Source organism: Aristolochia californica, unplaced genomic scaffold, assembly GCF_029961685.1.
Source record: "Aristolochia californica isolate CCGP_79_NKW_82.1479 unplaced genomic scaffold, dmAriCali1.0.hap1 SCAF_10, whole genome shotgun sequence".
NCBI classification, from domain to species: domain Eukaryota; kingdom Viridiplantae; phylum Streptophyta; class Magnoliopsida; order Piperales; family Aristolochiaceae; genus Aristolochia; species Aristolochia californica.
The window spans coordinates 30,394,560-30,413,292 of record NW_027181771.1 but is presented as its reverse complement, the minus strand read 5'-3'; the positions used below and the strand labels follow the sequence as shown (position 1 = coordinate 30,413,292).

The 18,733-nt window shown below is 38.2% G+C and overlaps 2 protein-coding genes across 2 annotated transcripts; both read right to left on the bottom strand.

The window, feature by feature from the left end:
- Positions 1-277: 277 nt before the first annotated feature.
- On the bottom strand, positions 278-5,758 carry LOC137942395 (neutral ceramidase 2-like). Its single transcript, XM_068788023.1, has 10 exons — positions 5,328-5,758; positions 4,449-4,845; positions 3,950-4,158; positions 3,446-3,817; positions 3,105-3,369; positions 2,758-3,016; positions 1,952-2,077; positions 1,519-1,582; positions 1,129-1,298; positions 278-889 (listed from the first exon to the last, which is right to left on the bottom strand). The coding sequence occupies exons 2-10, from the start codon at positions 4,790-4,792 to the stop codon at positions 335-337; spliced, it is 2,364 nt and encodes a 787-aa protein (XP_068644124.1). The 5' UTR covers positions 4,793-4,845; positions 5,328-5,758; the 3' UTR covers positions 278-334.
- A 7,049-nt stretch (positions 5,759-12,807) lies between these two features.
- Positions 12,808-14,728, bottom strand: LOC137942394 (tetraspanin-3-like). The gene is made up of 2 exons (XM_068788022.1): positions 14,071-14,728; positions 12,808-13,435 (listed from the first exon to the last, which is right to left on the bottom strand). The coding sequence occupies exons 1-2, from the start codon at positions 14,584-14,586 to the stop codon at positions 13,091-13,093; spliced, it is 861 nt and encodes a 286-aa protein (XP_068644123.1). The 5' UTR covers positions 14,587-14,728; the 3' UTR covers positions 12,808-13,090.
- Between the last annotated feature and the right edge of the window lie 4,005 nt (positions 14,729-18,733).

Below are 18,733 nucleotides of genomic sequence, written 5' to 3'. Positions count from 1 at the left end.
GGTTCCCGTAATAGGATTCAAAAAAAAACCGTTTTTGATTTTTTTGATAATTTCCCAAATAGTTATATTTTCAAATTCTGTCGGCCAAATTCCAAAATAGATAAAAAAAAAAATCTAAAAATGATTGTAAAAATAGAAGGGAAAACTTGTAATTACTTAATTTTTTATTATAAAAGTTTATAAGTAAGCGAATGAACGACTCCAGTGTGACCTATTTAATTAAATATTAAATTAAATAAAATAATTTATATTTTATTTAATATTTAATAATCTCTCATGTTCAAAACTAGGAGATGATGGCCAGAATAGAGAAACTTCAGTACTGACTACATAATCAATCTGCAACAACAAAGGCACGAGAGGCGCCAGTAAAATGACTAACAGTACCCATCAAATTTTTTGAAGCCCCAAAATGTCTAATCCTGTAGACACCTGAAATTGCAGTCTCTGGTGTTCTCCACTCTATGGTTGCTTCACTTCGAGTACTCAATTTCCATGGTCTCGACCACTTGAACCTTACACAGAAATCATCATCGTCATAGGCTGGTACCCATGTCTGTGTGGATTTATCAAGAATTTCCACCAGGGAGAAGGTGCCTTCTGTCATCAGATCGTTCCGAGGACAAGCAGACCAAAATGTGACAGTTACAGTATCACCTCTCCTGAAAGTACTATTCTGTGCTACATCTGATCTAACATCTCCAAACTTCACACCTATTGGTGTTGCATCAGTAACGACTGGCGGGAGTAATTCAATTTGTTTGCTCAAGAGATCTGGAGGCGTTGGACCTGGTTCAACTTGCTGGCCATTCAGAAGAGCAGTTGCAAGCTTCTTAAACTCCTGAATGTATGCACTTAGTGTGTGCGGTCCATACAGTGTTGAGGCTCCCTGAAAATTGTCAGAAGAGGTGACGAGTATTTTAGGCAAAACGTTACAGTCTCTCTTTCTAGTTGTATGCAGTCATATGAATGGGCTACACTACTTTAAGAACTGTCAGATAGAATCATTACAGAATGTGACATGAATATATAGGAAATCTTATCCATCGTCTAAGATTCACATAAACTCAGTTTTATCACCATGATAAACTTTTATACTGTAAATGCAGGGACGGAAAGTTCACGAACCTCGTATCGCTGAATTTGGTATTCCTCAAAAGTGGTCACGTACTGAGAGTAAGTATTTGTCAGGCCAGCAATAACTACATGAACATTTTTATCAAATTTTCGATCTCCTCCTTGGGTTAAAACGGTCTTAACAGCATCACGGAGACGCCTTCCAGCCATTGTTGTGAATTCTGTTGAAGAATAGGGATAAAACAGGAAACATAATTAACAAGAGAAGGTTTTCATTTGGATAAGACTACCAATTGTTGAAGAATGAATTGAGAGAGAGAGAGAGAGAGAGAGAAAGAGAGTTCTGAAGAAGAAGATAGATATGACCCTTCAAGACAACCGTGTGAACCAAATAAAAACAATGAACAGCAAACAGCATATCTTAAGAATGAAGGAAACCACCTCCAGGAACACTGAGAATGACCATCTGTCCTATTCGCAGTATCTGGATTGGAAGCACCGAGGGCTGAAAATATAAAGACATCACACACTTCTCAGCACCAAATGTGAAAGCAAGTCAACTGTTACTTTTCTGATGACAGTCTTGCAAAATATAGAATATTTTTTTTAGATATAAGAATTATGATAAGTAAAAAAGTGTCTCCTTAAAAAATCAAAGCAAATCAGACAAAGAAAACCGAATAGTAAATACAAAATCAAGAAACCAACCCCTATATTGATTACATTCTACCATTTAAGCAAACCCAAGAAGCCCCTCTTTTCATAAAACTATCAATGAAAAATACTCAGAAAAAATTATTAAATTCAATTGCTAAAGATACCACAACATCAGCCTCCAGAAAAAACAGACTAAGAAAAGGAGGATTCAACTCACCGCCCAGTCATATGGTACTTTCATTTCACCTGTGTCAAGCAAAATGGGCTTCGGTTTCTGGCATTCAACTTGCTCTTTGCCTGGGGTTTTAAGTACATTGCGCACCAATCTCCAGAAGAGATTGCCCTGAAATATGGAAGTCAGACAGTTAGAAAGTAGCACATGGACTCCACAACTTTCACATATAAATAGATAACCACAATCTATAATATCAATGAACTTGACATCTTGACACGATGTTAAAGATGTAGGAATATTAGTTTAAAAGATGTTTGTCACGCTATGCCTTGTTGATTGCATGAGTATGAGATCATAAGATTGACCATGTCATATAGTTTACTTTAAGCAAGACCATGTATGTAAAGGAAGATAATTGTCAGTTAACCTTTCAAGGTTTTGTCTCTCCATTTCCTATTAATTCCAAAAAAAAAATTTAATATTTTCAAACAGTCAATTTGTTACAGAAACTGATAAGAAGGCCGAGAAGGTCCATCAATTTGCAGGATTACTGTATTATCTCCGTGGCTTGAAATCAAAGGCTCCTGGACTATCAGTTGTTCAAGCAACCAAAGCACAACCCGTCAGGGATGTTAATTATCCAGCAGCACCATGATTTATAATTTTCTGGGTGGTCTTTTTGGTTTTTACATGATGGATGATAATTGGAGCTTAACCTTTTAAGTTTTCATTTCTCCATTTTCTATTAATTTCCAAAAAGTCTTTTTTTAGTGATATTTCTAAAAAGCCAATTTTGTTCTAGATATTGGGAAGAAAGCAGAGAAAACCCACTAATTTGCTAAGCATACCGTATTATCTCCTTGCTTGAAATCAAAAGCTCCTGGACCATCAGTTGTTCCAGCAGCAAAAGCAAAACCCATGGCAGCAGGGCATGTTTTGACTACTTCACCAGAAGGAAGAGCAACCTCAAGTTTTGAGAAATCAATGTAAGTGTGCAGATAATCAACTTTCCCTTTTAACTGCTCTGTTGCTTTACTAAAAAGATCTACAGCTTTCCTGAATTGTCTGTCCCCGATAATACGTGTACTTTCAAATTCATCTGGATAACTGACAGAAACAGACTTCATTTACTAAAAGTGTGTTGTCTTTGAAAAGAGTAATATATATTTAAGGAAATGAATAGACCAATAATTACCCCGGGCCACGGCCATAGCACAACTCATTCTTTCCGTTGCAGGTGCTGTGATTGAAGTCACAAGGTAGTCCAGAGTCTATGCAAAATGCACCAAGCACATTTGGACTGACATCTCCACAATTTGATTGACAAAATGCGGAAACAAATCCCGGTCTCTGACCTTGGCTAACAGAGCTCCGTACTCGCCGTCTAACACTGAGAAATCTGGTCACTGGCCTTCCCCCAGAACTTTCAAAGGAAGCCGCAAGCTCCATAAGTTTATGATCTGCAAGGCATCTGATAAACACCAATTTTCTATCGAAAAGGTAAAATGTCGAGAAAATAAGAAGTGACAAACTTACGATCTTCATGTACATTCGGAATTATGTTAGAGACCCTTCGGGGAATTCCATGTAATTTACCAAGAGTGGTGCCATAAACATCATGGGACATTGTTTTGGCTCCTCCTCCAAAACCACTCTGTTTTGCCCAGTCCTCCATAAAACGTGCAGCTGCACCTTTATTGTCACCACTTATTAATGAATTTGTACGACTCATTGAAGTCCCATGAGTTGCAAACCAGTTAAAACTACCTACAGGACCCCATTCATCATCAACAAATTTCAACAAAGTCATCTCTTTATCAACATTATATTTATACAGGTTTCGCTCTCCCAGTGAATTGTTGAGGTAAGCACTAGGACTACGATTTACACCAGCATCTAAGATCTCCCCTGTGAACCACAGACCAACCAGTAAGAAACTGATCATGATGTTAATCAATATAAGACAAAAGAACAAAAATTTGGAAGCAAAATATGCATAGCTTGACATTAAAAAAGAAGCAATACGAAAAAAGTCTGTACCTTTATTGACAAACACCGAACCAGGACGGAGATTCTCGTGAGCTTGTACAATACTCTTTTCAATACCGTCAACAATTACGTCAAATGATTGACGCACAAATCCAAGAGAGGTTACAATATATACAACATACTGAAGATAACCCCCTGGCCCAGCGTGTGTGTGGATGCCACTAATAGCAACATTTTGTTCATTGTATAAGCCACCATACCTGTCAAACACAAAATAAGATTGTTGAGGAAGTTGGACAGTGACAAGAAAGTGATTAACTTAAAAAGCCAGAAACAGAGCTTCATAGAACCAAAACACACAGGAAAAACAGATCCACGAGGCACCATCACCAAAATTAGGATTCAAGATGATGTTTACGCACTGCATGTACTATGATGGAAGATAAAAGTTAGCCATACAGTAGTTTTTTATGGGAGATCTTCACCGAAGTTAATATTTTTATGAGTTAACAACTAATACATATAGAAACATGCACACAAAGTGGTATACCTGGACTTCAGTCTTTCGAGCACTTTAATTGTTATGATTTGTGAGGCCATACAGGCATCAAGATTGACAAATACCATACGATTTCCCTGAGGCTCTGATACAATGAAGGTGCGAGCCCGCAGTCTAAAGTGTACTCCAGATGCAATCTGTTCTGAATTTGCGTATCCCATCATATTCACATCTGCAGCAGGTCCTGTGATGTCGTAACTTCCAAGCCCAACCAGATATGAGGAATTTGGCATTGCTGTCCTGCAATTGCATAGAAAGAGCAAAAGCAGGAGGCAGGTTGTCACGACTGGACATTGTTTTTGCACTCGCGAATAGCAGAGAGAAGCAAACTCCATTGACACAGCTCCGGACTCCTTGAGTAGTTCAAAGGAAGGTCATCATCAATCACCTATGAAAAACAAATAAGTGGAGAAAAGAAAGAAATCAGGATGCTTCCAGTTGTCTCTCATTTGAATTTGTGGATTAATGGGAGCCATCATAACAGCGTTTCCTTAAGGGACCAATGCTTGCCGTATTTGACACAGACACCATATTGAGGCCTAACATTATAATAATGTAGAGGGCAATCTGATTAAACCACAAAGAAAATTCGAAGACTCTCTAATTTTGTTTCTATCATTTATACTCCTTTCACTCACAGATTTTCTACATATAGAATGAAGTACTATCTTTGCCCAGTTGCCAATACCCAAGAGGTGATAAAAAACAAAATCAAATCGCACAAGTTCAAGAACAAACTGCTATCAAAAGTAAACTATTGAAGTTCAAATTTCTACACCTAGAAAACAACTCCAGCTGAAATATATCAAACGACTTAATTCTAAAAGTTAAAGCCAGCATTTGATTCACTGACACAATACGAGTACTAACCTCCACGACTCAGCCAAACAAAATTCGAAACATGAAGTGCACTGCCTAACACCGAAGAACAAAGAACCCAAGAACAGCAAACCACGAAACACGAACAGCACAATGAACCCAAATGGATCGCAGCAAGGAGCTGTCAGATTCGCTAGTGCTAGGAAGCCTCGTCCCACACAAAGGGGGCTTTATAGAACCCGGATTTCTCTACAAGGGACCGAAGAAATGGCAACCCCACGAGCTGTAGTGACAAGATAAAGAGTGCGACACCCAGCGGTGAGAACGCAGAGAATGAAATTAGAAAATGAATCAAGCAACAGAGATGCCTTTGGAGGGGAGTGTGAAACGAAGCGGGCAAAAGCGCAATTTGTTGATGGCAAGGAAAACCATAATTACGAAAATGGCACAGACCAACGACAATGCTAATTCCTGACTCTCGACAAAACAGAGGTTTCTGGCGACGGTCAGAGCGATCGGCCTGGAATAATCAGACAAAAAAGCGGAATGAGGATTAGTTAAATTACGAAATTACCCAACTTTTTCGGAGATAAAGACATTGCTGTAGAGTGGAGAGAGAAAGAGTGGAAGATGGGTTGGTAAGCAAATCCATTAAAAAAAACTGGTGTGAATGTTGTAGTGGACTGGTGCGGCTGTTCGATATGAATTATGATGATATGTGGAGACTTACTAACACGATTGACTTGATCCAAGTTTTGAATAGTCCAGGCCAGGTTTGACTCATCCTTGACTCATCCTTGACTCATCAAACTCAAGTATGGCTTGATAAGACTCAGTTTGAATGTAATCTTGCCTTGGCTCAGATTTGAAATGTCAAGTATGGCTTGATAAGACTCAGTTTGAATGTAATCTTGCCTTGGCTCAGATTTGAAATGTCAAATCAGAAATTTATTATCCAAGAGCGATCTTAAAATTGATCTCTACAGAGGATCAATTGTCCACCACTACTTCCAGTTATCTTCACAGGCCTGGGGGTCTCTTTCTCCTCTGACCCCTCTGCAGCTGCTTCCCCGAATAATCTGAGAAACCTCTCTTCGTGGACGTTAAGTCGTGTGACAAACGACAACCCAGTGAAGATTTTTCAACGTATTGGACAGCTTATTGGTCGTGTCGCAAGATTAGTGGCTTCTAATTGAGGACTTTTTAAGGATGAAGGCAGCATCGGATGCAGCGTCCACTCCTGGAGTTCCTGGCTTACAAGCTATGTGGATCATCAATCGATTTCAAATTAAAAAGTACGGATTGGATTCAGTATTTTGCATTTTTATTCTGCAGGAATGTGTTAACACCGTTGCTGTGTTCGCTCCAGGAAGATTCAGACAAATATTTCTCGCTTTTGCATTATAAAAAGGATGGGTTGTTCATCGATTTTGTTCTTTTGGTTGCTCAAAATGAGATAACTTCCAAGCTGGTATCCGTCACGGAATAAACTAAGATTACGTAAAATCTGGGCAATACATTTCCACCAAAAACGAGCACCCAAATCACAGGCTGCAGCTCTGCTCTTTTTGAGCTTAGTTCGTTAACGCATCCAGTTTTGTTTGTATGATCAAATATAGAATTGTACGTTCAAGCAAAATCACTTGTCGATCCGCATGAAAAAGGATCCCATGCGGGGTTTGAAGTTTCAGATACAATATGCAACATCCACGAATGTATAAAAATTATTAATTAAACCAATCTGATATAATCCGAAGTAGGGTGTGGGTCAAAATTTTCAATTGGTTTTTGCATATGGATCATGCAATTCCCTTGTCCAACCCAACCTATTTGCAGCCTGAAAAACATTATAGGTTTGTTGTTACAAGACACTACATTGTAAGTTGTTAAATAATAGATAACGAATAAATAAGGGATTATTTACCCTTTGTATAGAGACAAGCTCTCTGTTGTAATTATCCTTCAGTAAAGCTTATCGTTTCGTTAAGCTTATTGTTATAAATTGTTGTATACAAATATGACTTTTAATCAATGCAAATATGTGGTTTAATTCAACATCTCATACGATAACAGAGCATATTGATAAATCCTCTACATATGCTCTCTTTCGATTTTGTTTTTAAATTTACTTCCTTTGCCTCTCCGCCCGTAATGCTCTCTCTGCAACACATTCTTCCTTAGCGAACCAGTCGAGCTCCGGCCGAGCTTTCGTGCACCTTCGACGACCCTAGTTGAGTCACCAAAATGGAGGTCCGACGTCCCGCAATAACACTCTTTGCAACACACGATTCTTAAACGTACCAGCCAAGCTTCGACAAAACTTCTGTGTGCCTCTAATGACCCTAGCTGAGCCACCAGAACGGACTTCCAACATCCCACGACAGCCGCCCAGGCTTGCCTTTGTTCCCGACACTGCCAACGAAAGGAAGAAGATGCATGCAAGGTTGAAAATGAAGCGTGCGCCGTTCGTGTCAGCCACACGTGCGAGAAAAAAAATCTCATGATCATCAAAGAGCTTCAGTTCAACTCTTATTCACTATCTCTCAGTTCCAGCTCATTGCATACTATATATAAGTCGACTTAGCTAGATCAATCACTATGTCCACTACAAACGAAGTTCCAAATGCTCCAGTGCACCTAACAGTGCTCAACACTAACGAGTTTCACCTCATTACCATCAATATTTATGTACAAGCTCCGATCAAACTCACCTCTACCAACTCTCTCATAGAAGCTTCACTTTGAAACTCCCTTCATCAGGTACGATCTCCTTGGGTACATTGATGGTTACAAATCTTGTCCGTCGGAGACCCTCTTTGCAAATCTCTCCCCAAATCTGGCCTACAATATCTGGATCCACCATAATCAACCAATTCTCAATGCCCTCATCGGCTTTTTGTCTCCTACAATTATCTCATTCATTGTTTGAGCCACCACCTCTAGAGAAACATGGACTATTCTTGTAAATACAAATGTCAAACCATCTCGTGGTCATATCAAACAAGTTAAAAAATTTCTAAAAAATCCCACCAAAGGTACTATGAATATCACTGATTTTCTCCAATACATTAAATTTTGTGTAGATGAGTTTGCCATACTCAGAGTATCAATGGATGAGGAAAATCTTACAGAAAAGGTCTTGGATGGATTGGGAGATAAATACAAAGAGTTTTTTTGTGTTGTTCAAACTCGAGACACACCCATCATCTTTGATGAACTTCATGATAAACTTTTATCCTTTGAAGCAACCATTCATGCAAACATAACACCTGATGCACATCTTCCAATCACTGCAAATCCAACGAATCGAGAAAATATAAGTAGGCACCCTCCAAATTCTAACAACAATGTGCGCCCACCCTCTCAATATTCTACTGGTCATGTGGGTTGGCGCTCAACTCTTTACAACACTGGCCCACCACCCATGGCTACCAACTCAGGTGCTCTAACTTACAACAGCAGACCTTGACCTCATCCATATCTGGGGTATTGTTAGATTTGTGGCATCCAGGGGCACTTAGCTAAGCAATGTCCCTCATTTCAACTTGTACCAATACAGGATTTCCACATCCTCGTACTTAGCCAACACCATGGTAGCCTCAAACTCATTATGTTGCTAACATCACCTCCAACAATCCTACTTGGTTACTTGATAGTGGAGCATCTCACCATATCACCACAGACTTGAACAAATTATCTTTTCATGCACTCTATATTGGCTCTGATGATGTTATGATTGGCGATGACACTAGTTTCTCCATCACTCACACTAGTTCTATATATCTTCTGACACTGGTTTCTCCATCACTCACACTAATTCTATATATCTTCCAACTACCACTACTACCTTTACTTTGAATGATGTCATTTGCATATCAACCATGCGAAAAAACTTAAATCTCTCTCTCAATTTTGTACTACTAATAATGTTTTTGTTAATTTTTTACCATCTTCCTTTCATGTAAAGGATATTTGCATGAGGCCAATTCGTTCGACGGGTAGCACTAGAGATGGAGTGTATGAGTGGATGGCTAGTAAATTCATTTCATCTCCAATCCTTGCCTTCTCTCAAATCAAAACCAAATCATCCAATTGGCATCATCAATTATGTCATCCTACTCTTCCCATTTTGAAACACATTCTTTATAGTTAATCTTCAAATTTCTCTACTCTTATGCCAAAAGAGTTTTCATGTAATACATGTCTTAGCAATAAAAGTCATAGATACTTTTCTTTATTTTATCTCTTATCTCTACACAACCACTTAAATTATTTTTTCTGATGTATGGACTTCTCCTATTTTGTCACACGATGGTTTCAAATACTATGTCATTTTTTATGGTCACTTTACCAGATACTTATGGTTTTACCCACTCAAAAGAAAATATGAAGTTTATGAAGTTTTTCACCATTACAAAGCCATTGTAGAAAATTACTTCAAAAAAAAATAATCACACTCTATTTAGATAATGGGGGTTAAATATATGGGCATCAAATATTACCTTTCTTTAAATAACATCTCTCAATTAACCACTCCGTGTTATACCCATGAACACAATGGTTACTCAAAAAGAAGACATTGTCACATTGTTGAAACTAGTCTCACCCTACTTTCTCATGTTTCCCTTCCAATTACCTTTTGGTCTCATGCCTTTACTCATTCTCTTCTTTATTTAGAAAAAAGACACTGAAATCTGTTTTCCAAGCACTAACACTGGAATCTGTTTTCCAGCCACTTCAACTGGCCTAGACTTACACCCAAACATGAGTTGAAGTGGAAGCAATTCATCTCACTTCAATTCAATTTTCCACTCCATTGTGGACTAACCCCCCTTAATAAACAGAATGTCAACCACCATACTCAATCTATCATCTCCCTATAAACTAATTTTCCACAAAATGTCAAATTATGCTAGACTAGATTTTTTTGGTTGTTTATGTTATCCCTGACTTCTACTCGTTATCTCAAAGTGCTTACTTGTGTTTTGAACCATCTACATAAAAAATATTTGTTTCTCATCATGTCCAGTTTGTAGAATATATTCTCGTGCAACTCCCTTAATAATCACCTACCTCGTCCCACCTCTACCACCATAGATATTTGGATTCCACCTGTACTCACTATCTCATCCACTTTGTCACCACAATCAACTCCTCACACTCCACCTCAAGGGCACCCTCAAGTCATGCCTCCTTCTGAAGATAATCCACAAACCTTTGAGGCATCAACACATCAAACAAAAACTGAGCAATAACCATGACCCATCCATCTATCGAAATACCATCAACTACCTAACAACTCATCCAACATCACATGACCACTCGAGCCGAAAATAATATCTGTAAATCAATTAAAAAACTCAACCTTCACACCCACCTACCATTCCAAACCGACCTTGAACCTACTTCCATGACTCAAGCCCTCAAATATCATAACTGGCATCGAGCTATGTCTGAAGAATATGATGCTCATGCTCGTAATAGGACATGGGAGCTAGTTTCTCCTGATGGTATCTCTAATCTTGTTAGTTGTAAGAGGATTTTCCGAATAAAAAGACACTCTGATGGGTCTATTGACAGATTCAAAGCATGTCTTGTGACCAAAAGATTTCATTAACAACCAAATGTGGATTACCGTGAAACTTTTAGCACGGTTGTTAAGACCACCACCGTGAAACTTGTACTCAGTATTGCAGTCAGTAATGGTTGGTTCCTTCGTCAACTCGACATCAACAATGTCTTTCTTCAAGGCCGACTCTAAGAAAATGTTTATATGGCACAAGCACCGGGTTTGTTGATTCAGAAGATCCAACCTTTGTCTACAAACTTTATAAAGTTATCTATGGTCTCAAATAAGCTCCACAGGCTAGGTATCATGACCTACGTCAATTTCTTGCTGGTTCAGGTTTTAAGAATTCTCACTTTTATAATTCCCTATTTACTCTTAATACTGGCAAACATATTTTGTTTTTATTGGTATATGTCAATGACATTATTATTACTAGTAACAATGATGACCATATTTCTAAATTTGTTAATTGTCTTGCTCATCGTTTCTCTCTGAATGATCTTAACTCTCTCTCTTACTTCCTTGGAGCTAGGGTTACTTCGCTACACAATTCCATCTACTTCAAGTTCAGCTAAGTATGTTTGATTAATGTGGACAATTTTACTTGTTTATCTGTTTACCACTTACTAAATAGAACATATGTGGACAATGGTGTTATTCCTACTCACTTGAAGCCAAAAAACAAGAGAGGGCGATCAACTTGTACTTTTTGGGTTTTATAATCCTTGTTGTAAAGGTTGTTTGTAATGACTAATGCAAATTATTATTTGTGTTTTTTTATCTCTATTACTTAAATTTTAGCAATGAAGATGTAAACAATCATCTATTTACCTTTTGTTTTCTACGATCTTTGCACAACTATTGTTTTAATCTTGATACTTTCTTGATTACAATTGAAACAAAAACGAGTGATGTTCCATAAATGTCTTATTATTTCATAAGAATTTAATTAGCTTTCTTAGTTGCAGATTGGCTTAGAAACGAGATTACTCCTAATTTGATGAAGATGCAAGTCAGAGTCAAGAATTCTTGTAGTAAAAAAAAATCTACTTTCATCTTGTCTTATGCTCAAACATTATGTCAAGAAGCTTTGAATATGTCAAATCAATTCTAGAATACATGGTACAATCCTAAAATCGACTAATGATGTTGAATTGTACTAAACAAAGCAAAATAACAACAAGGGTTAGGTCCCCTAACGGTCTTATCTCCTCTTTCGTTTGAAAAAAGTGCAATTAAATTCTAAGATTCATTCATTTATTCCATTTGACCCTAAAGACCTTACCATTTTCTACCTTCCTATGGGTTGTTCGTTAGTGTGATATAAACGAATGTGTTATTATCTAAAGATTTAATGTCATGCCTCACATAGGTTTCAAAATTATTGAAAATCTCATGATTTTGATGATTTTGTCATGCCTAACAGGAGAGAATCATCAAGCTGCTAATAAGAAAAGTTTCAGGAAGAATTTCACCACTTCAGCAGGGACCATCATCTTTCCATCCAAAGAGGAACAAGCAGAAAAGTCGAAAAAGCTTTTCAATGGGTATTCCTTCTTTTTAGAAAGAGGAACTAGCAGAAAAGTCGAAAAAGCTTTTCAATGGGTATTCCTTCTTTTTAGAAAAAGAAGAAAAGGGAACATATTCTGAAGCAATCTGACAACCAGTCACACATGGGTACTTCAAAAGTTCAGTTGAACTTAGCCATGTCTCCTCAGTCTTGTACTTCTCTGTTTTTCCCTCTGCTACGTAAATCCTATGCCTGTAAAGGTTACTGTCAAAGCTGATGAGACCATTTCTGCAGGAGCTTAGCAGCAGATTTTTATGCCAGTTACATGACCAGAAAATTATTTTTCGGTGGTTACCCTTCTATGCATCAAGAAGCCAAAAGTTCAAGTTGCTTCTGTAACAAATCCTTCATGGAAGCATAAATAATAAACCAAGTTTTTCTTATATTAACCTTGCATATTTACATGCATTATAGATACAAGCCATCCCCAGAAAAACAAAGGGGAAAATTAAAGGACAGCCCATCTTTTAATCTCTACTGCTAAAAGATAAAAAGGATCTGGCACAAATAAAGTGTAGACTGACTCTGTAGAGTTTCATTACAAAGAAACCTAAACAAGCAAACTTGAAGTACCCAATTTAAACACACAACATAAGCCAATAAAGAAAAAGAGCAGAGACAACATCACCCAAATGGAGAAAATGAGAAGTGGGTATCTCACATCTGCATTGAAGGCTAGAAATGTATCCTTGTAGGTTGTGCCTTTGTCATCCTGTTTACGCCATAAGGCTCATCGTTGTCTAATCTGCGGTTGTTTCTGAATGCAGCACATCCAACAACATAAAAGATCACGAGGATGATGAGCACCACAATATTGATCACAGAGACCTTCCTCCAGCTCTTCTTGAGACTTGCCAAAACGCCGGCTTTGCACGAGTCACAGGAGAAACATAACTGGTCTTGATCGTTGCTCCACCTAGAGCAGTCAGGGTCGCCGAGAAGCAGGCCAGGATTTGGGTTCCACAGTGTCTCGTTCACATACGTGAACCCACAAGCAGAGAGTGGCTTGCAACAGCCAGACTGCCACAACGAACAGAGATTGTCTATAAGTGTCAAAATATCTAAATTTAAGACAACTATGAACAGAGCAATTAGTAATTGTAGAGTGTAAGCTGTAGAAGATGAGGAAGATGACTCCAACTCAAACTGTAAACACTGTATCCAGCTACGATACGTAGCTGAGGTTAGTCTTTGTAATCGTTAAGGGGTCTCTGTAAATCTCTCTATAATAAGCTGTTTGTAACCAACCGGAGGATTTTAATAATAATTCATATCATCCCAAGATTCCATCTAGGAGGACCCTCACGGTAATATAAATCAGCAATGGAGACATGATTATGTTGATCTCCAGCCATGCTTTGTCCTATTCTTGATTCAGATCTCTATCCTTGGGAGGGTCTACCATGTTCTACAGTTTGCACAGTGTTGCTATCATATTGATGATAGATATTAATCTGACAAACTACAGGAAATTAAATATCGACCAAACTTTAACTGGTTTTTAATTCTAATCTTCATCGAGAGAGGGAGAGAGAAAAGATGTCCTAAGAGAATTTCTTTTCTATCCCCTGGATTTTTTATGGGACTGAAAAGAAGAAAGGAAACTTTTTCCTGAAACATATAAAAAAAACGCATTGAAGGTTACAGAGACAGACCTCGATCGGAGAGAGACGCATGCGATAGAACATATCCGCCGACTCCGGCACTCCACCGACGGTCCTCCTCAGCTTGGGACACGTTTTTGAATCATGGATGCAAGCACTGATCTTACTCCAATACTTGGTCTCTGAGACCCGGTCCTTGAGCCAACCAGAATAGTCTGTCAGGTAATAATCCTCATAGCCCCGGTTCAAGAGCGGCCTGCCGGAGCCTTTGGCGGTGACAGCGTAGGCGAAGATGACGAGGCCGAAGAGAGTGGCGATAACAAAGAACATGAAGAACAGATAGAGCCAGAGCATCCATGAGATCCTATAGCAGGAGCCAACAAAACCCATGAGTGAAATGACCAAGATAGCAGCTCCGACAACGATCATGGGCCATTGGAGGAACCTCAGGCAGTCCGTCTGCGTGGCTCTGCTGCTCAGCCAGATCCCTCCTCCCAGTATCGGGATCGACAGCAGAAACGTCATGAAATTTACAAACCCGATTAAGCTGTTACTCGCCCTAAACATCTTGGTTCTTCTCTAAACGATTTCTTCCTCACTTCTTCTTCCTTCTATATTGAAGCTGCAGGGATGATACACAGAGGCGGTTATCCAGAGACTCTGTATCTGCCTCAGGGCGTGTGTGATATCGCTTTCTTAAATAGGAAAGAGTATGGACGACTGAAGCGAAAGTTAGCTACAATTTTAAAATCGATCAGAAACTGATAAAGAAGAGAGCTCAGCACGGTACACGTGGCTGTATCGTCGGAGCTGGTGTCACTGCCCATCCTGGATTGACACTAGGTGGTCACCTTCTTAGGACCAAATGGCGTCTTAATTATCACCATGAATCATGAATGTAAGAGAAAAGAGAAATATCCTGTCCGCAGGGGCATCAACGGGCCCCATGACTTTTCGCTCCGTTCCTTTCTGGTCCGGTTACTTTAATCAGTTTCAGTATATTCAAGAGCCCGCAAATAATATAGTTAACAAGCCACCGGAACTGATGGATGATAAACTTTTCTTGCTGCCTTCTTCCATGAAAGTACGCGCCTTTTCTTTTCTTACACCAAAGTTCGCCTGCAAAAGAGAGATTAAATAATACTCGATCAACTTCCCATGATTCAAAACTACGCAAATTATAAAAATCTTCCGCAGTTGTCTCTTTATTTCTAGCATGGGTTACTCGACCATTTAGTCAAACAGAAGAGCCGCACTCTCGTAAGAAGAAACTCCGAAAGGCTCCAGTTAATACAAAAATAGAACAAGAGCTCGTCTTCCGATGCCGCCACTCAGGTGGAACCAAGAAGCTCCCCTGCCTTGCACCGCCCAGGTCTGTTTCGTGTATCCAATCACCCACGAGCTACCAAACGTGGACCGACCACCTAATCCGCCGGGTGATCCGGATAAGTTCCTACGCGGGACTGCCGAAAGCGAGGTCGTTGGCCCCGCCGGGAAGTCATCGCTCATTAGAGACGTGCGGCGTAGGAGCGATATCTCGCCGAACAACAACGGAGCTGAGAAAAAACAGTTTTGCACAGTACTAGTTGACAAAGCTTCAATTTTTTTAATGTAGTCGACCTGAACTTACCACGCATACATAGATATTTTGAGGTCGGATGTGAGTAAGATTGGATTAGTTCCCCTAATCCACGCATAAAAGTAATTTATTTGTTAATCTAAAGAAAGGGGGGTTGTTCCTCCCGTTTCCAATGGTCACTTAGGAAGAAACCTCGCTCCCTTTCGCTTTCTCGTAGACATTGAAATATTCCTTTTGTATTCTTAAACGGCACAATAATTCAGGGTAACCCTCATACGAAGGAATTACTTTTTTGTGTTAGTGTACTCGATGTAAAGTACATTACTTTCTTCTTATAGTGCATAAAATGAAAAATGTAATAGAAACAAGATAATGAATTACATTTTATAATATATGTAAATAAATAATAAATTTGAACAAATATGATTAATTTTATAATTAGTAATTTGATATAATATTAAAATATATTAACATAATATATGCACTATAACAAATATGATTAAGTAGGATATTTTATTAATAAATTAAGATAGATTGTTGTTTAGTCTAAAATAATACACTAATTATGAGTTAAAACCCAAATTATTAATTAAATTAATTATAGAATATAGAATACTTAAACAAAATAGTTACTTTTATAATGTCTAGATACTTGATCAAATTCTTACTTTACCATTATATTAATTATCACTCTTAAATTACTAATTTAATATTATATTGACGGTAATACATATAATAAATATGGTATTTTATTAATAACATAAAATCTATTTTAGTGTAGTATAAATTACTAATATAATTACAAAGTAAAATAAAATTATTATTTTAATTAATTATAACAAATCGAGGACTTTTTAGGAAAATCGAGGCCAAATGGGAAAATCCAAGAAAAAAAAATTGAAGCCAAAAAGGGAAAAGAAATAGAGGATTTGAGACAACAAGAGAATTCAAATGGCAAGAGGTAAATAGAAGAAAGAGAGGCACCGCAAGTGGAAAATCGAAGCAAAAACGGAAAAGAAAGAGGATTTAAGACGGCAAGAGGGAGAAACTCGACAACACGACTAAAGACAAAGAGCGAGATAGCGAGCGAAAGTAAATGAATTGGTTTTACCCTCAAAATTCATTTTCACTTTTCCTTTTAATAATTTTGAGTAAGTGAGAGATAATTCAAATTCACTTTCATTCATGTTACACTAATGTGCCACCTCTTTAAGAGTAGTGCACAATATGAACACGACAAATGTTCATCAATTGGCACCATTCTTTCTTTTCCTACATTCATCACCCACCAACCATCACCATGTATCGGACAATGGTCAAGGATCATTAAGTCCAAAGATCATTTAGTCTCTTGGAGTATTCATACATCAGATCATGTGGTCACCTCACTAACTTTCGACTCTTTAGTCTTGTTTCCATTTGCATGATTCCACTCAACAAATAATTCTGACTATTGTTATTGATTTAGCTTTTTTTGAGTCATTTCATCGTTCGCATGATCACACGAGTTAAGCCTCACAGGCTGGTTCGACATGCGAATCATTATGCGACCAATCAATCATAAACAGAGAAACCAACACAGGCAGAGCAAAGAAGAAAGAGGAACGGAAGAGAAGAAGAAGTGAAGAAAAAACCAAAACTGAAAAGAAGGAAAGAAGAAGGGAGCGTACCTGTAATTGAAGCAAACCACAAGTCTGGAGAAGAAAACGAGGCCGATCCGAAGCTGAGAAGAAAAAGGAAAAAGAAAAAACAGAAACGAAGAAGAAAATGAGAAGAAAGAAGCAGATGAGAAGAGACAAATAAGAGAGGAGCGGAGAAGCGTTGCAGGCAATCGTACAAAAGATGAAAGTACTACTGATAGCGAACGTTCGATCTATCAATTACATCCAATCAGCAGAAAACTGAACGAGATTTCGTTCGATTCCGTTCGATTACCAGAAAATGGAGGAATAATCAAGACAGGAGTGGCTTCGAACCGAGCCGGTTCACGGGCCGGTTCGGTTCGATTCATCATTTATCGAGTTCGAGCACCGAAATCGGCTCGTTAACGAGCTCGATTGAAGCTAGGTTCGGTTCGTCGGCTCACAAGCCGGCTCGAAGTGAGTCGGATCAGTATGGATCGGTAACGGGATCGCGAGTGAGCGGGAGTGAGAGCGCAGGGGGGAAATTTTTTCCTCCCCCCTCGTCACCGTTGACCCCTCCCATCGGTTGTTGTCGCCGCCTCTACCACCATTGCAGCTGTTCACCGGCCGTCTATACCGCCGTCGCAGCTACTCACCGGCGCCTCTGTGACCGTCCGTTCGATTTCTTCTTCTCCTCGTCGACACCTCTGTTTCCATTGCCACCGCCTCCGTCGTGGCCGTCATCCCCGACGATAGGTCCTCCCCGGCGCCGTAACCCCCTTCCCTCCGCGTTGTCTCGGCGGAAAACCATAACATGGGAGAAATAATCTCCCCCCTCCCTCGCAAGAAGATGATCTCGCACGTGCGAGATCATAAAATAAAAAAAATAAAAAAAGACTTTTTCCTTTGGAAAAAATTAAAAATAAATTTTATAGAAATAATTTTCTATAAACTATTAGTGTCTCATGTTTTTTTAAACATTTTTTGAATTGAATTTTTTTATTAAAAATCATATAATTTTCTAAGTAAGATTTTTCGTACCAAGATTGGGTAGAAAAATGTATAAAAAATTTTTGAATAAGTATTTAACAGTTGATGCAGTAATACTTTTAACATGAAGCAATTTTCATTGCAATTTTGTGTTTGATATTTTATTTAATTAAAAATTTATCGATAAGTATAATAATATATTAGATTGATTATTAATTTTTATTTATTTCCCTATAAGAGACAAGAAAAAGGTCCATTTAAATTTCTTAAGAAAATTTTAAAATATTTCCTGTAATTTTCTAATAAGTCACTAATAGTAATAAGATTTTATTTAAAGGTTTTTTGGGACTATGTATCATAGGAAAAATATTTTTAGTTTCTCCTAGAATATAAATTTTTATCTAGGGGCACTAAGGAGGCCATAATAAATTATGGCCAGATTCAAAAATTACAAAACAAGCTAGACAACAATTGGAGTAAAAAATATTAATATTGGTGCATTTTAATCCATTATTGAAATTCA